Genomic DNA, 26,307 nt, shown 5'->3' with positions numbered 1-26,307 from the left:
TTGTTAGTAAAAATACAGTGTTAATAGGTCCATTCATCCCTGCTGAACAAAGAAAAGCTTTGTGTCTTTGGTTATGTGTGTTTTTCTTTATTGCATATCTCCATTTATTGATTTAATTATTGTTTCACAATATCTCCCTTATTCTTGCCTTCTTGGTCCATCTTTCCTCCGATCTTTCCTTCTTCCTTCTTTTCAATCTCCCTCCTTCCTCGCTGGCAAAGACTCAGCTGGCCTCCCTTGACACGAAAACAAGCCTGGTCGTCATGGCAACCTCATGTAGTCCACATGAAGTGATGCTCGTTTATTTTTAGATACCTCCCATTTAAGACAATCAGAAACGTGTTAACGGGTACACCCGTTAAACTTAACGCCCAGATCATGCCTGCATCTGTTAGGCACTGCTAAATGTGCACATCAGGGGGTTATCATTCTACCTCATACACAAAATACTGTGTATTCACAGCTCGAACTAAATTCTCTTCAGTTCAGTGAAACCCAGTTTTCTCTTTGACAGAACACGATTTTTTTGTTACAGTTATTTAACTTTTATTACTTTCCGATAAATATCATTATGTCTGTCAGCAGCACCCAAAAGAAGATTAAAATGGTAATAAATGTTGTCTGTGATGTTGTATTGTCATGTTGTTGCTTTATTTTGAGATCAAATTCAAAATTAGATACTAAATCATAATGAAAATGTATAATTTTGTTATATTTAGAAAGAGTAATTTAGCATATTTATGCTAGAAAAAATGCCCACACCTTAAATATGAGTCTTATTAAAAAAGTACTTGTAGTATTTTAGTGCTTTTAAATTTTCCTTTCAGAAAATCTTTGTTAGAGATCAATGTCACTTCTAATTTTCTTGTAACTGCAAATTACTTGTTCTATAAATTAAATTACAAACACTTTTGCAAAGTATGCAAATGTAATGCATTATTTAAAGTGCTACATAAGTAACAATTGATCATTTTCAGATCTAAAATTTTCATCAGAGTGAATTTGAAAAAAATGAAACGAAAAAATTAATGTTTTGTTGTATTTTCCCTCAAAGTTACCTGATCAATCTTTCATACTACAGTAGAAAGTTTAGTATCATATCGGTCAGCTATCTTACATTAGTAAACTGCTGAAAAATAGTATCCAACTGAGGCTGTATACTTCAGACTCTTCATTGCTGTTGCCAAAGCTGCGATGAAGCCCATAAGAACTTGGCATGTCTGCATTATCAGATAGCTGCAGTGAAAAAACTGAAAGCATTTATGACTAAATGAAAAGATCCACTGGAAGAGCTCCTTTCACCATCCAAAGCCTGGCTGATATAAAAGGATTCATTTTATGACTAGAAATGAAATACCTTTCAGCTTTGTCTAAAATGTCATCCTTTGTGTATACCTCTCGGTCCCTCTATCACACACAGATATATAGGTTAGTATCCAGGCTCATTCTAGTCCAGATGGCTATTATTTGTCTTGTGCTGGCTGTTTACAGCTTTGTGCTACCTTTACCCAGTGACATTTGCCAGTGCCACTGATGCCCCTTGCCCACTCTAATAACAGCTCGCGCCAACACAACGGAACCCACCTGGCATTTTGCTGGCATTGTCTGAGCAAATCTCCTTTACATGCATTGTCCCTGTTCCACATTTACACCGTATTGGTTTTTCATGCTCCATTCAGCTGTCCACCTAGTGGATCTAATTAACAACAGGTGAAACATCTGTCTTGGCTGTTTGACCCAAACAGCCAAAGTTCTGGGCTCTGATGTTATCTCACTGGAAGATTTTGAGAGTAATTCTTCTTTTTCCTCTTCTTCTTCATCTTCTGGGCTCGTAACATCAGATCATCTGCCTCCATCTTACCCTAACCCTAGTATCATCTTCATCATGTTTCATCTGATCATATCTATATATGCAGATACACAATATGGGTCAGGAAATTGCAATGCCAGCCTGTTAAGTCATTGATGATCAAGACTAATAATGGATGAGTAATTTTCTGACTTTTCGGTGAGCACCAACACAGGGACAAACTCTTATGCTGAACAAAATGATGATTTAACAGTCACAATCAATTTTTTTGTTTGTTCAGTACTTTGATTGATGAACAGAATAGATGGGAATTTAAGGACAGCCCTGTTAACCTTTAGATGTTTGCAGATTTTTTTTTTAGTATTTAGTTTACCAAAAACCAAAAACAAGTTTCTTGTATGGCCGTAGACGCTGAGTCTTTTCAACAGCTAGGGTCAGATATCATTCTTATTGTAAAGATAAATAACCTTGATGAAACATGAAATAGTTCAGTTTACCCGAATGCCAATACATGTAGTGATTGTCACTTGACACTGCTGGAGTATAGGCATTTGCCTTAAATACAATATAACAAGCATGCTGGTTTTTGCAAGGATATTTCTGCTTTATTTCTGTAGTGAAGACAAATTACTTGAGAACACAACAAGGACCTTAATAAGAAAATGAATTGCCTTATTGAGTTATGCAAATGTAATCAACATAATGGTTAACATATGCACGACACATGTAACCTGTGGTAATGTGTGTAGATGGATGTGCACGGGCCATATGTGCATATTATTATTATTAGTAATATTATTATTGTAATTACTGACTATTAAGTAATAAGGCTAAAAAAACAAGGTTTGAACAGTGATCAGGAATTTGTTTTTACTGTTTGGGTAAGCTAAATGTACAAATTGGTATCTGGAAATATAAATCAATTATTCAATAACAAAATATTCATGTAATTAGTTCAAATCAATTTCAAGCTGTGCAGCAAAAATTGCACGTTAAAAATGTTTTATAATAATTATTATTTTATTTTAACAACCTTTGGTATGTTAATAGTCAATGCTTACATAAATCTCTTCTTCAGCCAGACAGCGAATCTCACATTTTTCCTGCCAGAATCATTTTTAGCTGTCATTGTCAGACAGTCTGCAGCTATGATTCATCAGCAGCAGTAAGGTATACAGTTTCGTTTTGCTGGTTTGTTAACTCATCTCAAGCCGTACATCGATATGGTTTCAAAAAGAGTGATTTTTACTATTTACTAGTACAATTTTTATTCTTTAAAAAAGTTAAATAAAATATATTAATTCATTTTTTAAATTAATTTGACGTCCTTACGGTTCTGTCTTATCATAAATAGTCTCACCATGTAAACATGTTTTTTTTTTCTTTAGCTTTGATATCATGGCTGCAGTTTTTCAGACTTAAATAAATAAACAATAATGTCTTTGGATTGTTCCAGCCTGTTCAAGAAGGATGATTTATAACCCTCTAATTGGTGTTAGGATCCTAAATCACCTTGTTGGGGGTTATTTCAATAATGCTATAATGCAGCTCCCTGCACAGCTCAAAGTGTTAACTAGATAGAGCAAGATGCCTCTGTCTCATTAATGCACTCAATGAATTGTTAGGCTAGGCAATAGATTGTCCACAGAGTTAGACAAAAGGAATTATGACATTATAGGTCATGTTTGTGTATTTGTCTGCCTTCCAACATTGCAACAGGCAACCATTTGTAACCACCTTTATAATAAACTGTATAACAGCGAGGAAGGAAACACCATTTAACTGAGTAACTGTGACTTGAAAATTAAATATATGTCAGTATATTTGTCTTACGTGAAGAAAATGAATAACCACTAAATAAAAAAGTATTTGTATATATAAGGGCACATATTTACAAATACTTAATTAAATGAATAGAAATGAAATTCATTGGTTATAGAGTATGCTAATAGATATTAAACAGATACGTCAGAAATAAGCCCAGCGTCACATTGACGACCTGTTCAGGGTTTACCCTGCGCCTCGCCCTATGGTGGCGGGGATAGACTTGTAGCTTGTAGAATACAAAAAAAGATAATATGCTAATTTTTAGCCACCACAGAGATACCAGTTAAGACGCTACAGATGCCGCTGGAACATCTGTACATTTAACAGTTAGTTAATGTACAGACACTTAAATATAGTAAACTTTGCAATGCATTTTTTTCATAAAACAGCAGAACGTTGTGTGCATATGTTCTGCTCATAATCTCATAATCGTTTTATTTACTCTGGTAGTTCTTCATTTTCATTTTTACTGCTGACTGCTGCGTTTAACTGTTTTATATTATTTGTGGTCCTTAACTCAAATGTTGTTTTAATTGTGCTTACTTATGTCTAATAATTAAATTTTTAATAATGCAACTTAAGTCATGCTTTTTTCACCATAAAGAAATGGATTACATAAATTAAGTTTTGCTAAAACATTTCAAAACCTTTTAATTGTGTCATTGCATTATAGAAAGATCATCATACTACAGTAGTAACAGTAGTAGTAATAGTAGTATTAGTAGTAGTAAAATATAGACCTTGAAATTTTTAAAACATGGGAACATTTGATGCAAAAATGGAAAAATGGGATCAACGTTGTTCAACAATGTATGCATGCATATATGAGGCCATTACAATCACAGTGCGCTACATTTGGTTCCTGTTTGGGGTGTAAAGCAATGGCTAAGCTTGTTTAGAGTTGATCTGACCCACCCTGCCTGATTCTGTAACTCGCAGTCTGTAACCCATCTCAACCCAGTTGGAACTTCATCACACCAGTAATCACTTATATAAATACACACACCTTATATAATTATAAATAATTTTATTTGTGTTTTTAATTTTTTTCACTCTTTTTGCAGCCTATTCACCTACCTGTGTAGATATTCTGACTGAACGGAACCACGTTTACATTTTACATTATGTACAGATGCACAGTATGTTGTTTTCAGCAGGTATTAAGTATGTGAATATGTAAGATACATAAGTAATCATTTTTATGGTCATGACTTGTCAGTTCCTTGGTTATATTACATGGCGCCCAGATATTGTATATTATATGTGTGTATATTATTTTTCTGAAAAACTTGTTCTTTCCCCCTCTCTCTCTCTTTTCAAACTCAATGAACTGGAATTATCCATTACTTTCAGTTGAATGGCAAAAGCAAAACTGACTGAGCAGTATGTTGACTGTTATATAACTGCCATACAACAAACACACCAATATTACAGCTGTATGCTCCTGAACCTGTTCTACAGATAAGATATTCCCACTGGTGTTGTGTTTGTAGCTCAGCGCCACTGTTTTAATATTCTCGTCACATTTGAGTAATGACCCCCTTGGGCTTGTCCCCGGCATTATGTTTTGTCATGTTTGTTACCACCCTGCTCTCTCCTTAAATTTAAGGTGCCATCTGTCAGTTTTGCACCCTGTTTGTGTGAGTGGCAGGTGCTCTTGAATCTGCCAACCACCTGGTGTGTACGCAGCAAAGAGCCTCCATCAGAACATGTCATTAGCTCTAGCGTTCACTTACAGTACGCTTTATATATGAAATACAAACATGTTCACGTACCCTGCTTTGTTACAGCGTTTTGAAGATAAGGAAAGGAGAAATCAGTCAGCACCTTCAAAGAAAGTGTGACATGATCACTGGTGGTGGTATTGTTGCAAATCATAAGGTTGGCCAACAGTCTATTTAAACTGTACAGAACATCAAGTGCTTACTCCTATAAACCAGCAGCCACATTTAGCTTCAAAACAAACAACTGCACAGAATTAAACAGTAAAAATGATTCATAACAGCTGTAAATCTATAGAGTGTCTCCAGATGCCTGCTACATCAATAATACTGCACTGGCACTGTGCATAGAACACACTATCATGGAAATGTGCGGTCAAGGTTGGTCAAGAGAAGGTTTGATGAGATGATGCCATGAGTTGAGAGGCTAACACTCACCACAAATTACAGGAATTGCCCTTTATGTACTTTTACTGCATTATTTACTTAATTATCAGGTTGTGTCTAACCTTGCGAGTAGCAGTTGTTACTATGACCAGAAAATGGATTCATGGACAACCTGATCAGCTGACTCATCACCATTCTTCAGTCTTGCCATTAGTGTTGCATTAATATAAAATGTGTTGCTGGCGATAAATGCATTCACACACCTTTAAAATGCAGAAATTTCATATGTGGTAGAGTTCTGCATATGTCACATGTGGTTTCACTCAACTTCACTTATATGTAGTCTTCTTCATATATTTTGTATATCATGCTGGGTCCTTACAAGCCTAGAGTCAGACTCATTTGTTCTATATTTCACCTAGAAGACGAATGGCAATTTCAGCAGCACTGTCAAGTCAATTAGATCAGAGCTTCATCCCCACGGTTAATATAATAATTAGAGGGGAAACATTCCTGTGTGTAGATGATAGATGTGTCTGAAAACAAATATTTTTGTCTGTTTTCTTTTCCTCTAGGTTGAAGGCGAGGATGAGCAGAGACGTTTCGACGAGGGGAAAGCACGTTACCTCCAAAATAAAGAGAAGAGACTGTCAGATAAGACGCGCAGGCAGTGACGCCGCCACTCAGAATTTAACACCTGCAGCGACAATACATTAACCCCACACAATATGTAGTGTGAAGGAAACAAAGTAAACATTTTCTGCTTTATGATTATTGCTTTCTGTTGAACCTGAACCTGTGATTATTATTTTTCCTGTGCTACACCAAAGTATCCACATATACTGTATATGTATGTAAGAGTACATAATTTATTTTGGAGAGAATTTTAATGACGTATGAAGACTGTTTTTTTTTTTTGAATCGCTGTCTCCTGTCTCTGTGTAGAAGAGTACTATTTTGTTTGTGGAAGATCTGAAGACTTAATTATCATGTCAGTGTAAAGTGATAATCTGAGCACAAGGAAACTGATGAATAAGCGAGTGAGTAATAATGAATAAAAGATCCAAGTGCTAGTCTGGGGCTCTCGCCTTGTGTCCTTGCTAGTTTGATGATGGTGATGTCATTGTCTTGGGCATGCCTTGGCACAGAGGGCACACGCTATCCATCTTTTCAGCACTGTGTCTTTCACAGAGAAATCAGCGGAGCTTGGGGGTTTTGACTCAACTTGCATCTCTCCCACATCCCCCCTCCCACTTCCTCTCTGCTCTCACCCTGCTTTGCCTGTCTGTCACACTATGCCTTACCATACTCTCTTTTCCCTCTCCTCCTTACGACCTCTTCTCATCCAATTCCATTCTCCCATAATGTTGCTTTCTTGCTCCTGAGTTTCTCTTTATTTACCTGTCTGTCTCCTTTGTTCCCTCTTGTACCCACATTGTTCTCTTTGTCTCCAGATGACATTTGAAAATTCGTCATTGTCTGATAAACAAACTGAACTAGAAAAAATGTCTCTATTAGTGTCTTTTCATGTGTCCTTTGTAAGTGCGTGTGTGCACAAGGTAAAATCAGAAGGATAAATCGGGCCAGTGAGAAATCAATATTGCCATGGCCATGGCTATATGGCCATGCCAAGACTGAACCCTGCGATCATTAACTAGCCATAAATACCATGGTATTTATATTTCATTTTTTTCTTTTGGATTTTATTTCATGTTAGACCAGAATCAGATTCATCAAGAGGTGTAGGCAAGGCTGCGCACTGGACGACAGGGACTAATTTCAGATCAAAACCAAAGTGAAACTGAAGATTATTAAAGTCCAATGTGGAAGCTCAGACAGAGACAAAAGTCTAAAGATTTGTAAGTTTTCTTTTCTTTAGACCTTTGTTCCTCCTCATACTGCTTTTCTGACATGGACAGAAAATGATTTGTCATTGGATCATGAAGGTTATTCTCTGTCCCTCCAGCCAACAGAGTATGTGTGCTTTTCATTTCCCCCATGAAAATAAAGTTAGGCCCAAGCTGCACTGGGGGCTATATCTATTTTTAACCCTAGTTATGCAGAAGCGTCTTGTGAGAGGAGGCGAGCACAGGAAGGCAGAAAACAATACAGTGAGACAGTATGCATGTCATACGGTAAGACGAGACTTCCGAGAAATATGAACTCATGGAAAAGCATTCGCCATACGTACAGTATCATGACAATGACATTATCTGAAATAGATGTTTCTCTTTCAGCTAGCACCAACAGCAACAGGGTGCTTTTAATGAAGATAAATTCTGTGTCTGACTGACATAAACCTACAGTATATATTTAATATGTTAAAAACATGAATGAGGCTATATGCCAAACTTGTTTTCTCACTGAGAATTACAGAAACATTGAATGAAAACCAAAATCTGATATCATATTTGCATGTCATATATAAATGAAAGCACAGCAGTGCTCTCACCGCTGTATCCCCGTGCAGAGGCTACTTAGATGAATGATCCTCTGGTGCGGCACAAGAACCATTAAGTACTTTGAGGAAAGGATAAATGATAAAGCGAGGTGGTGCTCAGAAGACTCTTGGCTTTATTGCTGAGTGGCCTCCTTTGCATTTTCTGCTCGTTGTGCTCACAGCTCAAGAATCTCTCGTCAGTCATTTTCTTGCAGCGAGGCCTTGATTTCACACGTGAGACAAAACTCTGTAACCTGAACAATGTGCTTATTGCACTTCAGGGTCACGCTTGTAAATATGCCTGTCAATATTTGCATGAGACAACGTTTCTGCTAAGTTTGTTGGCAAAAGCTGCTGACGTGTAAGAACAAAAGACTTTAACAGCAAAATGTCTGAAAAAAAAACTCTTCCTTGGAACATTTTCAAAGAACTGAGTTATGAGCATTACATTCAACCATCCTGTGTAATCTGGGCTTGGAGCCAGCAGGGCTTTCCTTGCGGAGGAGTAGGTGATGGATCATGCTTTGTCTAGCTTGGAACCTCCCTTTTTTGTTTTTACAGCCACAGTGGACCTTTTGGGGTACAACTAAATTTGGCTACCTTTGAGTGTAAGGCACACAAACTTTGATGCACAGAGTGGTGGCCAGCCTGGAAAAGTTGAGAGAGCACATCGATAGGACACTGAAAATAGCATTAAGTATTAAAAAGATGCTGTGCCTGTGCCTACATATCTTGGAGCTGACGGTGGTAGATGGGGCAGCCCAGTGACACTGAAGCCAGTGGGCGGGAATGCCTTCTGTTACTTTTTACTTCCAGGTCACCTAGCATCACACAAACTCAAGCTCCCTTGCCATGTCCAGTACTGATGATGGGTTTACTTGAGTCTAAAACAGCATCAGTAACAGGTTACACCTGCATGCATCTTCACACCAAGTAACAAATTCCAGATTTTGTTACAGAAATCAAATCACAAATTATTCAAACTAAGCCGGATTTGTTTTCCAAAAGCCAACAGCCTAGCATTAATTGATGCCCACTGTAGTGTTTATAAATGGGTTGCTAATTCATGCACCCACTGAATCAGTCCTGACTCATTTTACCCTGACAAGTTAATAATGAACATACCAAAGAGTCTGTGAAGTAAAGGTAGATTTGGGTGTGCTCCAGCTGAGCCACGCTGTTCAAATGTAACACTGTTGTTCTCTAAAATTATGCTTTGGACACATTTGTTAATCAAATTGTGCCATTTACTTTAAAAGTGCACATGCCATCTCATTTTGTTCATTTCCTCTTCTTTATTCTCTGTGTTTTTGCACACACACACATACTAGTTGCATGCATGCACGCACACACACATAGATATCTGTTGTGGTCTCTATTGTATCCTTTAGTTGTTTCTAATCTTATTTTCAAGTCACTTGTGTGCTTTCCTGTAGTTTCCTCTGTTCCCTGTCTTTTTGTTTCAGTTACTGCCTGTCTTATTATCAAGATTTGCTCCCCCCTGTATCCAAGCAGGATTGAAACCAGAGTTTAGACATAAGTGAGGTACACCATTTTTTTCTTTAATGCATCATATTTAAGATGCAGCACCTGCGCTCCAAGTAGAAGCCATAATATTGTAGAATTCCCAGGTTTTTTAGCCAAAAACCACCCAGAGCCACATACTGATTATCTGTTTTTGCTTCCTTTTCTTCATGTGACTGTGTGCCCTGCTCTCGCTAATGTCACCTGTGTCCAGTCAGAACAGTATGCACATAGTTTTGCCTCTTTGCTCATCTGTTTACCTTCTGTTTGACCTTCCGTGTACTTCCTCTGTTTTTAGAAAAGGATTAGAATGATCTTGGAAGTTTGTATCAGCTTTCATTAAGCTCACTTGTAGTTAGATCTGTCTGTGATGTATCTATTCAGCTCTTCTCTCCCATGAATCATAACACAATCAGCTTCTCTTCTTTTATCGTGTTTCCATCTTCTCCGGGTGTTTTTCGTCAAATGTGCCTTTTCTTCTGCTACTGCTGTTTGAAGTTTTGAGAAAGCCTAACGCAGACAAGGAGACTCAGTGAATGTAGAATCATCCCCTTACCAGACCTTTACAAAGTAAAACATGTACACAATGCAGTGCTGTAGTGTTTACACAGTCATAGTTCTTTAGTCTTTATCTACGCACTGTGTGCAAACGTTTTATGAGCTGTAAATGAACCGATTTAGCTGTAACTTTCTTTCTTTCTTTCTTTCTTTTACCTGGTCAAGAAATGCAGTCAAAGCAGTTTTTATATTCAAAGGTTCACCGTGAAATGGTGAAATTCCATTTGCTTTGAATAGCAAATGGTTGTTGCCTATTCCAACTTGAATAGATGAATGAATAGTTTCAACTTGGAATAGGCTGCTTAAATTACCTTCAGTTCTAGTTAAGGAATTCAGCCACATCTCTAGAAACAGCTAGTAAAATCCAACATGGTGAGCAACATGAGCGCTCAGTCAGCCAGGCAGGCTTATATAAAATCTCCAGTTTATCCCAGTAAAATCGAGTTATTTTTGTGATGATTTTCTGGATCATAGTCTCTTAAAACCTGGTGCTTTAAACAGCAACCATGATCTGCAACAGTAGCACTGAAACTAGTGAAAGAAATTGTAGCAAAAACTAATTATATAGCTAAGTTGTGTAAAATTAACATTTTGGCAAGCTTAGCTACTGCTCTTCTAAAATAAAATGTTTTAATTTTCCAATGCCTCAATGAGCATTATATCATACAGTAGCGCAGGAAGCAAGGCAGGCCAAGCGTTTTTCTGCATGATAAATTGCAGTTGTCAGTCTTTTTGATTACTCACTCTTATGATTTGCTTGTACGGACATACTTGTCATACAGAAGTACAACATGAGGATTTATATATTGACGTATATAGTTGCAGCTCTACCAAAAGATAATACTTTATTCACCGGGAACACAGGTCAAATAAATATAACTATATATATATTATATTCTTATTTAAACTCTTTTATGGGAATTTTATGAAATTCTCGATTGAGGAAAAAAATACACTACAGCTGCAAGGATTACATTTTAATTTAGCAGATCATAGTGCAACAGAAACAACACAGTCTGGATAATAAATCTGAGAAATGTTAGCTATTTGATGGAGTACGTGCTTGTGCAAAGGCAAGACTAAGAAAAGGAAAGCTGGTCCAAAATAAATACTCCAAATACAACATGGCTACCTTTAACAATGAACTACCAGTTTAAAACGTGACTATATTGTGAGCCATAAACATGTAAATGCTCTAAGTGGTGACTGGATCAGCTGTGAAGAAATCCTGACTCAGTGTCTGGAGAAGCTTTTTTAAAAGGTACTTCATCACTGAACAGTCTGGCTGTGCCCTGCACGGGCAGCTCCCAGGTGTGGTTTTGTGTATCTGTTTTAATGAATGGGAAGCTGGGAGGCTGTGCACTGCTTTTCAGACCATCCGGCGAATAAATGAAAAATAATCTTTACACTAGTGGCAAAAACCAAGGCAACGGGGACCTCTGTGTCTCTTCTCTCATGTAGGGCCTATCAGTTTTCTCACTGGGTACAATCTTCACCCTGCGGGAGGAAAGCCGCTCTTACAGAATCATCCAAGGAAGGAGGCTTACGTAACAAGTCGTATAATGTCAATTAAAAGACCCATTTAAAAAGGAGCATGAATGGCACGAAGAAAAAAAAGAGCATCAGCGCGATATAAATAACAGAAGAGCCAGCTGAAAAGTGTTAAGAATGACGACATTTATTAGATTTCGTGCATGTTTTCACACTCAACCGTAGTAAGCTATTAAAACAATGCCCCGTTTTCTCTTTGCAGTGCATCAGATCTTTATTTTAACTCATTCAAATGAGACCTTTGACGAAAGTAAGCTCTTGATGTTCATTCAGAGGTTGCAGGGCCTGTAAAAAAATCAAAGAAAATGTTCAGCACGCAACAGCAGCTCTGCTCTGGTAAAATACCGACCTATTTTTCCATGAATTATTTCTTATTGCGGTTCACTCCCACGACCACGGAGCGTCTGCACGAGAACGAGCCTACACTGTCGGGAGCGCGCAGCAGTCATGCCTCATCCGTCGCTCGCCTCGTCAGTGTTGGAAAACAGAAGAAGAATTTTGCCTTTCAGCTAAAATAAACCGTTTTATTTTTGTTCTCGTGCTATCGGTCGACCGCCCGCTTCGTGGAAAAGAAAGTGACATATTTTGCCAAACTACTCGATAATTTATCTCCCCCCCCTCCACAGTCAACGAGACAAAAGAGGGCAATAAGATAAAAGAGGAGTGCAGCTGTGGTGATGTGCCGTTTCGGGTTCTCATCCTTCATTTCGCAGGTCATTCCTCTAACCTGATGCTGTTGACACTCCCGACGCTGTTCAGTTCAGGGATGGAAATGCTTTGGAAGCCACTTCAACGGACCTGAAGCCATGAACGACAGTCTTCATCCCCCGGAAACAACGAGCAGTCAGGAGCCTCAACATCTCGTGAAAGGTAAGCCAAGACCCGCACAGCTGGTTATAATTACGTCAGACTCGCCGGTGATTAGCTTAGGTGTAAAAAAACAAACAAAAAACAAACAAAACAAAAAACAAGGAGAACAACAGAGCTCCATCCAAACAGGTGGTGTCCTGCAGCAGGAACAGGTGATACTAAAAAGTGTATTTCTGGATTTATGAATCGAAACGTGACATTCCTGTGGACCCACAGTACAGAACTGACCTATATATCGAGGATTTTATTGGTATTAAAACGCTTGAAAGACAAATGCGGATGGAGAAGTGGCCTAATTGAAAGATGGAATGGCAATTATTACGCTGGCTACTGTCAACTATTATACAGCACACTAACTTAACAGAGCGAGCAGCTTTTAGGCCTACAATAAATCTGTGTGATGTAAGTGTGGTAATTAGTGCACATGGCGCTGATTGACAAGAAACGCATCAGTAAAAGGGACAGTAACCTAGATACAGTACTTGTGCAGACACAAGGTTGAACTTAAACAATACTGAACCCTGGTTTTCACACGTAGGCCTGCAGAGAGCATGTAAACTTAGGCAATTTTAAAAATGATCTGTGCGAAATTAACATAATTTAAGCTGTGCTCTACATGTCTGCTTTTTGTTTTGATTTGTGAAATCTTATGCATTTCGTGTGCTTTTACAGACATTTTTTTAAACAAAAGCTGTATATAAGTATACAGTGTATATACTGTATATACTGTATATATACGTGGATTTACTGGTTTCCAAACCTAAAAAATAAGCCTAAATAATATTTATTGTTTTTTGTGTTTGTGAGACATAGTGTTGTGACACAGTGGGTTAACTAAGTAAAAGTAATTACTGCTCTACCACTAGGATACCTGATTTATATTGTTATTTTCCTCCCAAGTCATTTATTCAACACATTTATATAATTAAGCTTTCAGACAAAAAAACCCTACACTTTCTTGTTTTTCATAAGATTCTTACCAGAGCCATAACTTTTAACAAATGTGGCCCTATACTTTAAACATGTGCAGTCCAATATATATATTAAATATACAACAGCATTACCAGTGTATTTTCGCTCTAGCCCCTTATATTGAGAGAGAATTGGCAGGAATCTGATGACATTCTTTCAAATGCTATTTTAATACACTAACCAAAGGAGAGAATTATTAACCGAGGAGCTATTGAATGCTGTCAAAGGTCAGAAAGTGGCCATGCAAGCCAATGATCACTTTTACTGCCCAGAGAAACTGCTGTAGCCTGCATGTGACAGTTACTTCTACACCACAAAACCTCACAACAGATCTCAGTGTTTCGCAGGGCATGTGTGACATTTTGTTTGTCACACGTTCGGCTCTGTCATTTTGTGACCGCGCTAGCCCGTGTTCACACTATTCTATTTTTTACTTGCCCACAACACTTTGACCGCCTTTCTCCACACCATTATATGGTAATGTAACGTCGTGATTAATGGTAATGACGATAGCGTGTAACAGTTATGATCTTTTCTTGCTGCTTAATTTTGCTTATACAAGTGTAATGTGTAGCTTTAATCTACCACCTGATTCACTTAAACTGCCGCAGATGCCTGTTTTCAAGAAAAACACTAGTTCTGCTACCATATGGTGCCCAGTGATCCTGCTCCAGTCATAGCTGGAGGTAGCTTAACATAAACTGGAAGAAAGCCTCAAGGGTTGCATTTGTAATGGAAAATTCAGCTCCTTACTCTGTGACAAGCTGGCCACCCAGCTAAGACCAGTATTCACAAGTGTCTCAGGAACATCAAACAGCACACCGGAGTAATCTTTTATCACACTGGTGTGCTGTTTCAGTCTGGGAAGCTTACTTTTTGTATTGACTCCATGTCGTTTTGAAGAATATAGTGTCAAGCTTGACTTGAATAGATGGTCATAAGCAAGAGAAAATGGCACATCTTCTATTCTGTCCTTGTTTTGTCCATTTTCTAAATGCAAGCAAAGTGGTCTCAACTGGCTTAATCCTCGTAAATCAGTTTTATTCGCTGAATACAAATAAATTAAACTGAATACAAATAAAGTTCTTTATTCATACCCACACAATGCAACCAAAAACCACAGTGGTCTAATTCTATTGATTAGTCCACTTTTATTGATTTTTCTTTAATAGATACATGATCTTAGCTTAACTTGGCAGGAGGTTCAAAGGTCAAGGGCACAAAGCACCTCTGGGCCTTTCTATTTTCTGCTGACTGGAGCTGGCAGCCTTTCACTGGCTTGGTTTAGAGACTTCATGCGAAGAGGGCTGGCACAGTGGCTAGAATCTGGTTAGAGAGCCGGCTGCCAACTAGCTCTGCCACCCTGCTGTGCATTAGTGAAATGCTGTGATTAAGTGGAAGGGGTATGTGCTTACAACATGTTATCATCGTTGTTTCAGTGCTTGAGTCTATGCTTACTTGCATATTTCTTGTCTGTAGTTTTGCCTGTAAGTAACTTCAGACTGACAGCACCTATGGAGTGTTGCTGACTACAGGATTTTGTACAGATATTTGGCTTCAAACTGTTTTTCATACATACTAGGGAAGCTGTGACTCAAGAGGTAATACAGACCTGGAGTATCCTTAGTTAAGACTGCGAACCCCAAGTTTCCACCTTTCATATGTGTGAGAGCGTTTGTGTAAATGGGTGTAAATCTTGATTCTGAGTTCCACATGGAATCTATGTCCTAATTTATGTAGCAACCGGAAAATCTTTTTATCCCTGCACCGCAACCTTAAATTTACCTGCTTCAGCCTTTAAAAAACTGTGATATATTTAGAATGAGACTCAAGTCTTAATTACTTCCGTATATCTAAATGAGTATAGTCTTTTAAAAACATATTTTTTAAATGTAGATTTCAATTTATGATGTATGTCTTTCATATATCTATAGATAGATAGATAGATAGATAGATAGATAGATAGATAGATAGATATAGATATATGAAAGACATACATCATAAATTGAAATCTACATTTAAAAATATGTTTATTTTATATATATATATATATATATATATATATATATATATATATATATATATATATATATATATATTTATATTTTTAGATATTAATAATGAAGTTGTTATGCAGCATGTAAAGAAAGACATTCAGTCTGGTGCCCCAGCGTGATAGCGCTTATCTCATAAAGACATAATGGCTTGTCAGATGTTGTTAGCTAATGGCTGCCATGTAAATGAAAACAGCTGGTTACTGTGGTCAAAGGGTTTTGACTGTGGTGAGAAAGCTATACACTCAGAAAACACTTCATTAGGTACACTTTGCTAGTACTGGGTTTGACTGGTCTGCTGGTGACTGTGGAGGCCATTTTAGTAAAGTGAATGTCGTTCTTGTCATGTTCAAGAAACCAGGTTGATTTGATTTGAACTCAATAACATGGCATGCTTTCTTGTTGAATGCAGTCATTAGAAGCTGGGTTCACTGTGATCATAACGCGATCAGAAACAATACTCAGATAGGTTGTCGCACTAAAACAAGTTGATACCAGTGCCCAAAGTTTACCAAGAAAATATCTTCCACATCTTTACACCACTGCAAGCAGCCTTAATCACTGATTCAACGATCCTACCATACAAATGTTACAGCAACACACTGGCCACCTTCCCATGCACCGTTATATGGTAGTTGATGCGTTCATTATTGATATTGATCTTTACTATTATGATATTTTTTAGATGCTTAAGTTTGCTTATACACATTTAAAACTGATAATGTGATGCATGGCTTTAATCTACTACCTGATTAGCTTAAACTGCGGTAGATGCCTGTTTTCAAGAAAAACACTAGTTCTGCTGCCATATGGTGCCCAGTGATCCTGCTCCAGTCATAGCTGGAGGTAGCTTAACATAAACAGGAAGAAAGCCTCAAGGGTTGTATCTGTAATGGAAAATTCAGCTCCTTACTCTGTGACAAGCTGGCCACCCAGCTAAGACCAGTACTCACAAGTGTCTCAGGAACATCAAACAGCACACCAGCGTGATCTTTTATCATGCTGGTGTGCTGACACAGGCAACATTTTTCCATGTTTTTCTATTGTCCAATTTTTTGAGCCCTTGCTCAGTTTCCTGTTGTCAGCAAATAGAAGTGGCACTTTGTCTGTTCTGCTGCTGTAGCCCAGCTGTTTCAAGGTTTGACACGTTGTGTGTTCAAAGACAGTCTTCTGCATACCTCTCTTGTAACGAGTAGTTGAGTTAGTGTTGCCTTCCAATCAGCTCAAAGCTGTCTGGCCACTGTCCTTTAACCTCTGGCATCGACAAGGTATTTTCCCTTGAAGAACTGCCAATCACTGGATATTGTCTCTTTTCGAACCATACTCTGTAAACCATGGAGATGGTTGTGAAGGGAAATCCAAGTAGATCAACAATTTCTGAAGCTGCTTTAAAATGTTTCTAACAGTCAGTTATGGTTTCTCCTTTGGTTGGGATGTGAACGCACTGTTAAAGTAAGTACTCCTGTAATGGCTTTTAGCAATTTTTCTGTTGTCTCCATTATCTGTATTTGTGCATTGCCACACTCAGTACAAAGCATATTGATCAGGCCAGTTATGACTAGGCTCTCTTATAAAGGTAAAACAAGAGGTACAGAGAGATTACAAATTTTAGCCTCTTTCTAAACACAGAAACTCTCTCCTCACCTTCACTGATTTTCAAAATTTAGCTTCTGGCTGCCCCATAAAACTTCCATTCAGTCTTATAGGCATTAGGCATCAATAGGCATTCCTGTCAGCTTTGTCACATTTAATAAACATCATACTTCATGCGCCTTCCTCTGAGGAGCTTTGAGAACTTATGCAAGTTGTCTTGTGACACATTGTTCTTATACTTTGCTAAAAAATAATATGATAAAAATCCCCCTGATTTTATCTATCTACCTACTCAAGTCTTAATTACTTCCATATATCTAAAGTAGTATAGTCAATTAAAAACAAATCTTTAAAAAAATTATAGTCCAATTTATGTCTGTGAAGGTTCTCAGTCATCCAGAAGCCATTTACGTCCACTGTGAGCGACCATCTTTGAACAGAGGTGGTGGTTTACGACACCAACTGTCTGCCATCTATAATCCAGTTTTGAGATCCCTTCCCAGACGCCTTAACGCCCACTCACATCCTGGGCCATCTGACCTCAGGAAATCACATGATAGGGTGGGGCCAGGTTTCACAATGAGCTCACCCGAAACCCTGGCTGATTAGGACCCCCACCCGCTTTCACACCTTGGCTCATGTGATTAGGTAGAGGATCATCAGGGGGTCCTTTGTCCCTCTTTGGGGGGGAAACTCCCACTGGGTTTAAATCTGGGACTCCCCACCAATTTACCCTTAGAACTGAAGAAGCTTCTCGGATGAGAGGTGAAACGTCTTCAAGCAACTCAAAGAAGCCCAGACGCTTTTCTTTCCAAGCTCCTTAGACTCCAATTTATGATGTATCTCTTTCCTGTATATATAAAAATGTATATTTTTAGATATTAATAATGAAGTTGCTATGCAGCATGTAAAGAAAGACATAGCTACATCACCACTACTATGACTGCGTGGTTACCCCTCACCAGTTTGTCTGTCTGTATTTGGAAGTCCCTCAGGATCTTAGCTCGGTCATTCTCAACCACCCTATGGGGTGTGTCCCATTTTGAACGAGGGACTTCCATTCCAAACTCGACACAGATGTTCCTGTATACTATGCCAGCCACTTGGTTTTGGCATTCCATGCATGCCCTGCCTGCTAGCATCTTGCAGTCTCAAGACAGTCTCAGGGTGCTGGATTTGGGGTAAAACCCCTCATGCATAGTCAGGAGCTTCCTTGTCTTGATTTTGGTGGCTTCTATCTCCTCCTTTGGCCAGCTTATATCCCAGCAGAGTACATGACCACCGGCAGAGCGTAGGTGTTGATTACCACGATCTTGTTTTTATCATTCAGCTGATTATTTAGGACTTGCGTGACCCTCTGCAGATGTCAATGTCAACCATGTGGAGAGGAGATGGTTGACAGTTGCTCCATTTCATAGTCGGTATCCATAGCCAGTCTTGTCAATGATCTCACTTAAGGGGTTCAGGCCTATGCAGAAGAGCAGTGGGGGCAGAGCGTCTCCCTGGTAAATCCCACACTTGATGGTGAGGGTCCTATGAGTGTCTTAGAGTCCTGCTAATCCTGTATAGCTCTAAATATTCCACGATCCATGTGTGGAGCATTGAGTCACAGGCTTTCTTGTATCAATCCAGGTCATGCTTAGGTTGGTGAGCCTGGTCTTGCAATCTCGAGCAACAATTCTGTCCACCAGTAGCTGATGTTTTGCACCTCTGGTATTCCTGTTGATTCCTTTCTGTGTCCCATTCATGTATTTAGCCATGTGCTTGTTCGTCTTAGCCACTATGAGGCCTGACAAGGGCTTCTATGTGGTACTGAGGCAGGTTATTGGCTGGTAGTTGGGACCAGTCCGTTCTGGAGATCCTTTGGGAGTAGGACTGTTCGGCATTCAGTTGGCCATTCCAGGTGTCTCTTGTTGATTAGCAGCTGGTTCATTTGTACTGCCAGATGCTCATGGAGTACAGTCAACTTCAGGGCCTGGTACGGTCCAATTCTTTATGCTGGAGACCAGTTCTTGGATGTCTGCCACTGTGATGGTTACTGGTCCCTGTTCGGGGAGGTTGCTGTGGTCTGCTCTTAGATCCACTAGTCACTGAGCTTTGCCGTTATGGGTTGCGTCCTTCTCCCTTTCAGTACTTCTCTATCTACAGCCTTGGTGGTACAGTTCTTATGTTGTTCCCTTGCTACCAAGAGCACACCTTGGATGATTCAGTAGAGTACAGCTAGTTTATTCTGCCTTCTATCTCTCTGGCTCTTCAAGTGGCTGGCCAAGGCTGTGAGTCTTTGTTTAGAAGTTTCCGAGGCCTCAGGCATGGACAGCTTGCTGTACATCTTAGCATCTGCATCTTTCTCCAGCTTCAGTAGTTGGCTAACTTCCCTCCATGTTACCTTGATGTTGGCCTCTTGTCTCCTTCTCCATGGAGCAGATGACTTCTAGTAGACCTTCAGAGGGTACTTCACTTAATTTTGGTAACCGGCTCCGGAGGTTCCAGGTTTCCAGCTTTGCTATCATCCACCATGACCTGACTTCCTGGCTCCCCCTTGCTATAGCATTTGTGTTGTACCTCATCGATCTCCAGTTGTGATAGCAGTTTGTTCTTCTGAATGTTGGAACACTGAGCTACTAGTTCTTTCACCATGAGTGTGGATGCTGGGTATCGAAGATTCCAGAGGTTTCACATTCTCTTCATGTAACCTCTTCCACTGGGGTTACTTGCATAGTAGCATTCCAACAACACTCTGTTCTCATCTCTTCCCCACTTATACCTTCTTGTTCCAGTAGCCCACTTCTCATCAGTGTGTCCTGGTTCCTCAACAGCTGATGTACATATTTATAGGATTGGGCAGCTCAAAGTTTTTTCTGGTAAAAAAAAACTCTTTGGGAAAAAAATATAATTGGGGGTGGGGGTAATTTTGCTACATTACTCTCCTTCCAAGCTTCCTTAGATTGGGAGTCATTTTTTTTAGTATTCAGCTACACAAATATAAAAAGTTATTTCCTCAAATGTTTTTGCATTCATGAAGTCCAGCACATTTCCACTTCCATGTTTTATGGTTGTTATCCTGCAGTCACTGTGGCAGTCTTGCTCAGGTCCATGGCAAACATGCTGATTTGCATATAAACACATTGATTTTGGTTTCATTTGACCAAAAATGTGGTTTGAATACTCATTCACACCTTTTCTCGGCAAAGTTTAATCATGTATATTTGTGAACAGTCATTTTCTTTTTGGATGTCGTCTGCAGCCATGACTTCATGAATGTGTGCTTTGCATTGTCTGAGCCATTTCTAAAACATCAGTTTCCAGTTGTGCCAAAATAGAAGAGCTTATCCATGTGCTATAGTGAATTCAGCTTGGTGATTAGAATGGCCATGTACATTCTGTTACTGGGATATGGATCTTCCTTTACCAGTGCTACCCAATTTTGCTATGTTTCATCTTATATTTAATAGCCTAATGATACTCTTACCCTCTCCCTCGGTTATGAGGTCTTGGAGTCATGTTTCCAATTTGTTTCCTTGTGGAGACTGGATTTGACATAAACCAAGACAACCTGCCTAAAAGCTTTGTTTTATTGTGTCTTATCAGTTGTTGAATATATTCTGAAATTATATTTCTCCAGGTTGAATTGCAGACATATTTAATAATAAATGTATTCAATACTAAATAGTGACACTTACAGTATAAATAAATCATATTTTGGAATGCTATGAGAGTAGTGTAGATAGGTATCTACCATAATTTAGGTAGGTTTATTCATTTATAATGCATAAATGCATTAATGGAAATTAATGTGTCTTTATGAAGCATAACATTATGACGACTGACAAGTAAAGTGAAAAACACTGATTATCTCTTCATCATGGCACCTAAGCATACTATCAAGTGATACAGTATGTTATCCTCAAAGTTGATGTGTTGGACAAGTTTTTAGTGAGTTTGACAAGGATCAGATTGTGATGACTGGGACAGAGCATCTCCAAAACTGCTGTTCATTTGTGGTGTTTCCTGTCTGCAGTGGTCAGTATCTATCAAAAGTGGTCCAAGGAAGGAACCAGTGAACCAGTGACATGATCATGAAAGGCCAAGGCTCATTGATGCATATGGGGAACAAAGGCTGGCCCATGTGGTCCAATCCAACAGAGGAGCTACTGTAACTCAAATTGCCCCCCAAAAAGTTCATGCTGGTTCTAATGGAAAGTTTTCTGAATACACAATACATCGCAGTTTGTTGTGTATGATGCTGCATAGCCTACTGCAGGAAAATCATTCCTGCTGACTTTACAGCTGCTTTACTTTGAAATTAATCTATAAGCATCATTGATGTAATATTAAATCGTGAGGGTGGCAGTGCACTGGGTAGAGCAGGACTGTCTAACAGAGCAAAATGTTTTCCTCTCTGATGGCTCCAGGGGTGAATGGCTGGTCCGGCAGTAGGACCCCATGCATCACACCTGTCAGCAGGGAGCTTTTAAAAGTGGTCCACTCCCTGGTTTATGTGAAGCTGAGAGATATGGGTCAGCATCACACATGTATGCCAGCTCTCAGTTTACACTGCACACACTGACATTGTGCCGATGAGCATGGTTAGATGCATCCTTGAAAATCATCATGTTCCTTGGAACAGTTTTCTATGTAATTACTCGTCTGATCTCATTTAGACACACTGTCATCTATTCTGGCCTTTGTTTTAACAGATAAATCTATCTTAATGTCTGCCAAAATGTGTCTGGGCAACCTTGTCTCCTCTTCTCTCTGTATCTCAGCTGATTATAGTTTCAGATGAAGAATAAAAAAAAGTGTTTGGTCCTTTTTTTTTAGTAGTCCAGAATATGACTCATGTGTAAAGTGATAAGTTAGTCATCCAGCAGAAGAAAAGCACTGTTCTTCACACAGCAGTTTCACAAGGCCACCACAAAGTATTTCTACGAATGTCTTTGACAAAGAAACTGTGGTAATAAATTACATTTGTTGCACTTAAAAATGTAAAAAGAATAAAGAGATCTGTGTAATATATATTCAAGCATACACATAATATCGTGGTAGGAAGCACTATAGTGCATAATATGTGTACACTATTAGCATTCATTCAGTCTGGCTAATATTTCTCCATTTTCTCAATGAAGATGCAGATTTAATTATCTTGTGTATTACTTAACATTTCTAAACTAGATATATCTTCTAACTAATAACTCTAAATACTAATATATTTAAGCAGTTTGCATATTTAACTGTTTATTGTTACTTTATTGCTTAGATATATTGTAGCACTAAAGGTTATCTCACATGTTTGCTTGGGTGACGCAGGAGGGAAGCCAGTGTACTCCAAGTGATGGTCCCAAGCCCAGGAAAATGGGGCGGGTTGTGTGAGGTAGGGCATCCGGTGTAAAATCTTGGCTCAAACATGCAGATTATAATGAATGAGATTTCGGATCGGTTGGTCGGTCAATTAACACAATATTGGACACAACATCACCTAGAAGATACTCAAAGGTACCATACCCATCAATGATGATTGAAGCTAACTTGTTTTTAATGCCACCATTAATAGCAGATTGATGGGAAATTAGGTAAGAACATCACATTGAGGGTGTCCGTGTAACACACTGAAGTGGTGATTCTTTGTGGTACAGTGAAGTGGTTCTTCACATTTGCCTGAAAACTGTTAAAGGGTATTGGCTGTACATGAAGATGTGACAGCCAGTGGCTCCCTTTGCTGTTTTTCATCCTTGTTGAATAAGAAAGCAGTATTTATAATTACGGATGGCACAAGATTTAATAAAGAACAGCACACCTTCAGAACTCTGTCGTGTATATACAGTATTCTGTTTCCAAAATTGTGATATCCTCAAACTGTTGTTGGTTTGAGCAACATATTGTATCCTGATAGTGTTATATCATATTGTGGGTTACTCTGCGATTTCTACCCCTAGAGAGATTTTTCCACTGTGAGAGAACACAAGACTCCAGTGAGATGAGAAAGGCAGACCCTGTGTTAACATCAGTGATCACTGGTGCTCAAACTCAGTTAAACAAGATGGAAAATATTTACCACCTGTGGTTGTGTTATTTATTTATTTTATTTTTTTTGAGAGCTCACCCGTGTGTTTTCCTCTGCTGTTTATATTCATCTGGATACAAATTCATAATATGGGCTACAGGTGTAGAAGGCGCTGCAGAGAGGGATTAAAGAACATGACCAGGGCACATTTACAGTTACTGTCATATTGTAATCATGATTACAATTATGATTACCCTATAAAACATTGCATTGCATAATGAAAAAAAAAGATTGTAAATTAATTATTAAAATGCAGGATATATTTTTATATGTTTTCTGATCTTTATTGTTTTAGTGCTATGGTGAACTAGACACTCATTTTAACAACTCATCATTAAGTATCTTGGCATTAGAAAGAGAAAGTCTTTGCGTCATGTGTATGTAATTTCCAGTACTGATTTCTCTTGTGTACACTGAGACTAATTTGGCTTTGAGGCCTGAGGGACTGTGGTTGATCGAGCTGATCGGTTCACTGTGGTTAGGAAGCTTGTCAGTCAAGCATTTGGATAAAACCAGTGCTACAAATACTACTACTGCTACCACTGCTGTTCCTGTTATACCTCTAATACTCCTTTAACAACCACAACATCAATAATGCATACACAAACTTATACATGGTGCTACACAAGCCCAACACTGAGACCAAGGTTTCAAGCTTTTGTAAATAGCAGATTGAACTACAGTAAAACTACAGTACGTGGTAACAGTAGAACCAGCAGTAATAATACTAATAGCATTTTCTTTAGTCAGATTATGATTTACTAATGATTATGTTGGTTTCTTTTTTTAAATTTGTATTTTATATCAGTGTATTAAGTAAAGGTTCAGGGTAGGGCACTTTGAGCACCTTTTAAATAGGATGTCAAGAGAATTGTTTCAAGTACTTTAAATTGCACTGCATTTTACCCACATTGTAGATGTAATTAACTGACACTACCTTTTATTTTATGAACATGGTGCCAAGGGGCAATTTAATGAACTTTTTTCTCATTTTCTAACCTTGTTATTCGCTGCTTTAGCAGATTTGCAGGCTTAATTGAAATTTAATTGAGATTTATTAAGAATGACAAAGAATTCCACCAAGCACAAATAAACAGAAGGAGAACTGATAGTAGTTTAACAAACATTTACTAGTAATCTGTAAATTCTTGCCACAGTCTTATATAGACCAATTATCCTGATGGGTGCACATGGGATTTGGAGCTTTGCATTCAATATCTGGTGAAATTTATGTCATGTGGAACATTCCTAGCAGACTTGAGGATGCACACTCCACAATACAGCAGTTAAAGTGAAACCTCTGAATTTGAGGTGTCATATGATACTGTATAGTGGGCTTACTGTGGCAGTGGGCTTACCTTGCTACATGGGAAAACTGCTATCTGAATTTTTCTGTACTTAACATTTTCAGCTGCCTTTAATACCTGTTATTAAATTTTATATTTTGGGGGTACTTCAGTTTTTTCTAAAACATTTGCTCACTTAAGTTAGAATGACAGTTTTGAAGTTGGGTTTTTACATTGTCATAGTACAAAAGGGGAATTAAAGTGTGCATAAAAAATATAATCTATGTGTTTTTTTTATAATATCCGTATGACCTTCAGCTGCTCCCAGAGGTAAAAAAAAAAAAAAATTGGACTTGGCCGTAAAGATCCTGGTATAAACATGTTAGAGCTTAACACAATTTCTTGTATTAAATGGAAAGCTGCTGTTCCTCTTGAGTCTTGTGAGTCATCCAAGCAGAAGGGCTCCAGGTTCATGGTCACTGCTCTCATCTTACACTTGAAAATTACAAATGCAACTAGATAAACAGAAAAAGAAATAGTTTTTTTTAAATAAATTTTCTTTTTTTTGCCTGAGGTGAAACATGAGTTCTCTTTATTATGGAACACACTTTTAGTTGTTTGTATGTCTATGACTCAGAAAAGTCAGTTCTTTAACTGTGACTGAAATTGCTTTTTTTTCTTTGTACAATTGTTCTCTCTCTTTTTACTAAACCGATATGTACAAAATTATGACAAACACAAGATGATATAATCATAGATTGATTATTCGACAAATAAAAGCAGGGTATAATGAAGTCTTTTAAACTCATCATATTAAACGGTCAGCTGTTCATCAGCTGTGACTTTTTTAATCAAGTCTGTTAATTGTGCTTCTTATCAGTAATGAGTCAAACCATTAAAAACTGAAGGATACATTTTGACTTCCGACTCACAAAAAAGGGGAGCTGAGTCATCTATATGATGTGATCATTTCAAGAGCTCGAATATGACTCATGCAATGCAAGTTATTTCAGAATGTGTTAAAAACACAACTGGCTTGTGGTGATTTATCAAACCTATACAGTAGAAATTACATTTTATGCAACATTTTTATCCAGTTACAGACTTAGATGGCGTGTTTGCTGGCTGAATCACTTTAATAAGCATTGCATTTCTGAGCTATTTTGGAGTCAATGCAAATGTGAGACTGTAATGTGCATAGTTTAGATAACTAAACACGTTGGTTAAGGTTGGATAGAGATTGTGATTTTGTTTAAATGTTAACAAATTCCATACATGCTAATGTTACCTAGCTAGTTGTCAGCAACCAGTAAAATGTCTTATACATTTTACATTTACAAAATTATCTAATGCAGTCACAAATGTCCTTTTAAATATATTTGGTATAGCACATTAGTTATTCCCAACCTCGGGTGTTTGTAAGCTAGTGTGCTTCTAGGTAGTTTACAATTCTCCCGAGTGTGGATAAAGTGTGGAGGGTTGCATCAGGAAGCATGTCCGGCTTAAAAATCCTTGCCAAATATGCAGCTCCATTGGTTGTGATGTCCCCTTGAGTTCTTCTTGTGTAGCACAATCATGTATAGAAATATAAGTACTAAAGGCTGAATTTATAATTGACACAAAATATGACAATGTCTCCTTAACCTCAATCTC

General features: G+C 38.2%; 2 protein-coding genes across 5 annotated transcripts in view; both read left to right on the top strand.

Moving 5' to 3' along the window:
- The window catches only part of acot7 (acyl-CoA thioesterase 7), a 49,781-nt gene extending 42,963 nt beyond the window's left edge, over positions 1-6,818 (top strand). For all 4 annotated transcript variants that reach the window (XM_031738217.2, XM_031738219.2, XM_039603905.1 and 1 more), the window contains one exon: positions 6,321-6,818. In XM_031738217.2, the coding sequence (XP_031594077.1) occupies positions 6,321-6,419 (99 nt within the window). In that variant the 3' untranslated portion in view covers positions 6,420-6,818. The remainder of the gene's footprint in view (positions 1-6,320) is intronic.
- Positions 6,819-12,112: 5,294 nt separating this feature from the next.
- Positions 12,113-26,307, top strand: part of LOC116318956 (probable G-protein coupled receptor 153) — a 37,396-nt gene continuing 23,201 nt past the window's right edge. The window contains exon 1 of the mRNA XM_031738145.2: positions 12,113-12,688. The gene's annotated coding sequence lies outside the window, so the exon portion shown is untranslated. The remainder of the gene's footprint in view (positions 12,689-26,307) is intronic.

This window comes from Oreochromis aureus, linkage group 20, assembly GCF_013358895.1.
Source record: "Oreochromis aureus strain Israel breed Guangdong linkage group 20, ZZ_aureus, whole genome shotgun sequence".
In the NCBI taxonomy this organism is placed as follows: domain Eukaryota; kingdom Metazoa; phylum Chordata; class Actinopteri; order Cichliformes; family Cichlidae; genus Oreochromis; species Oreochromis aureus.
This window is presented reverse-complemented; position numbering and strand designations above follow the sequence as displayed.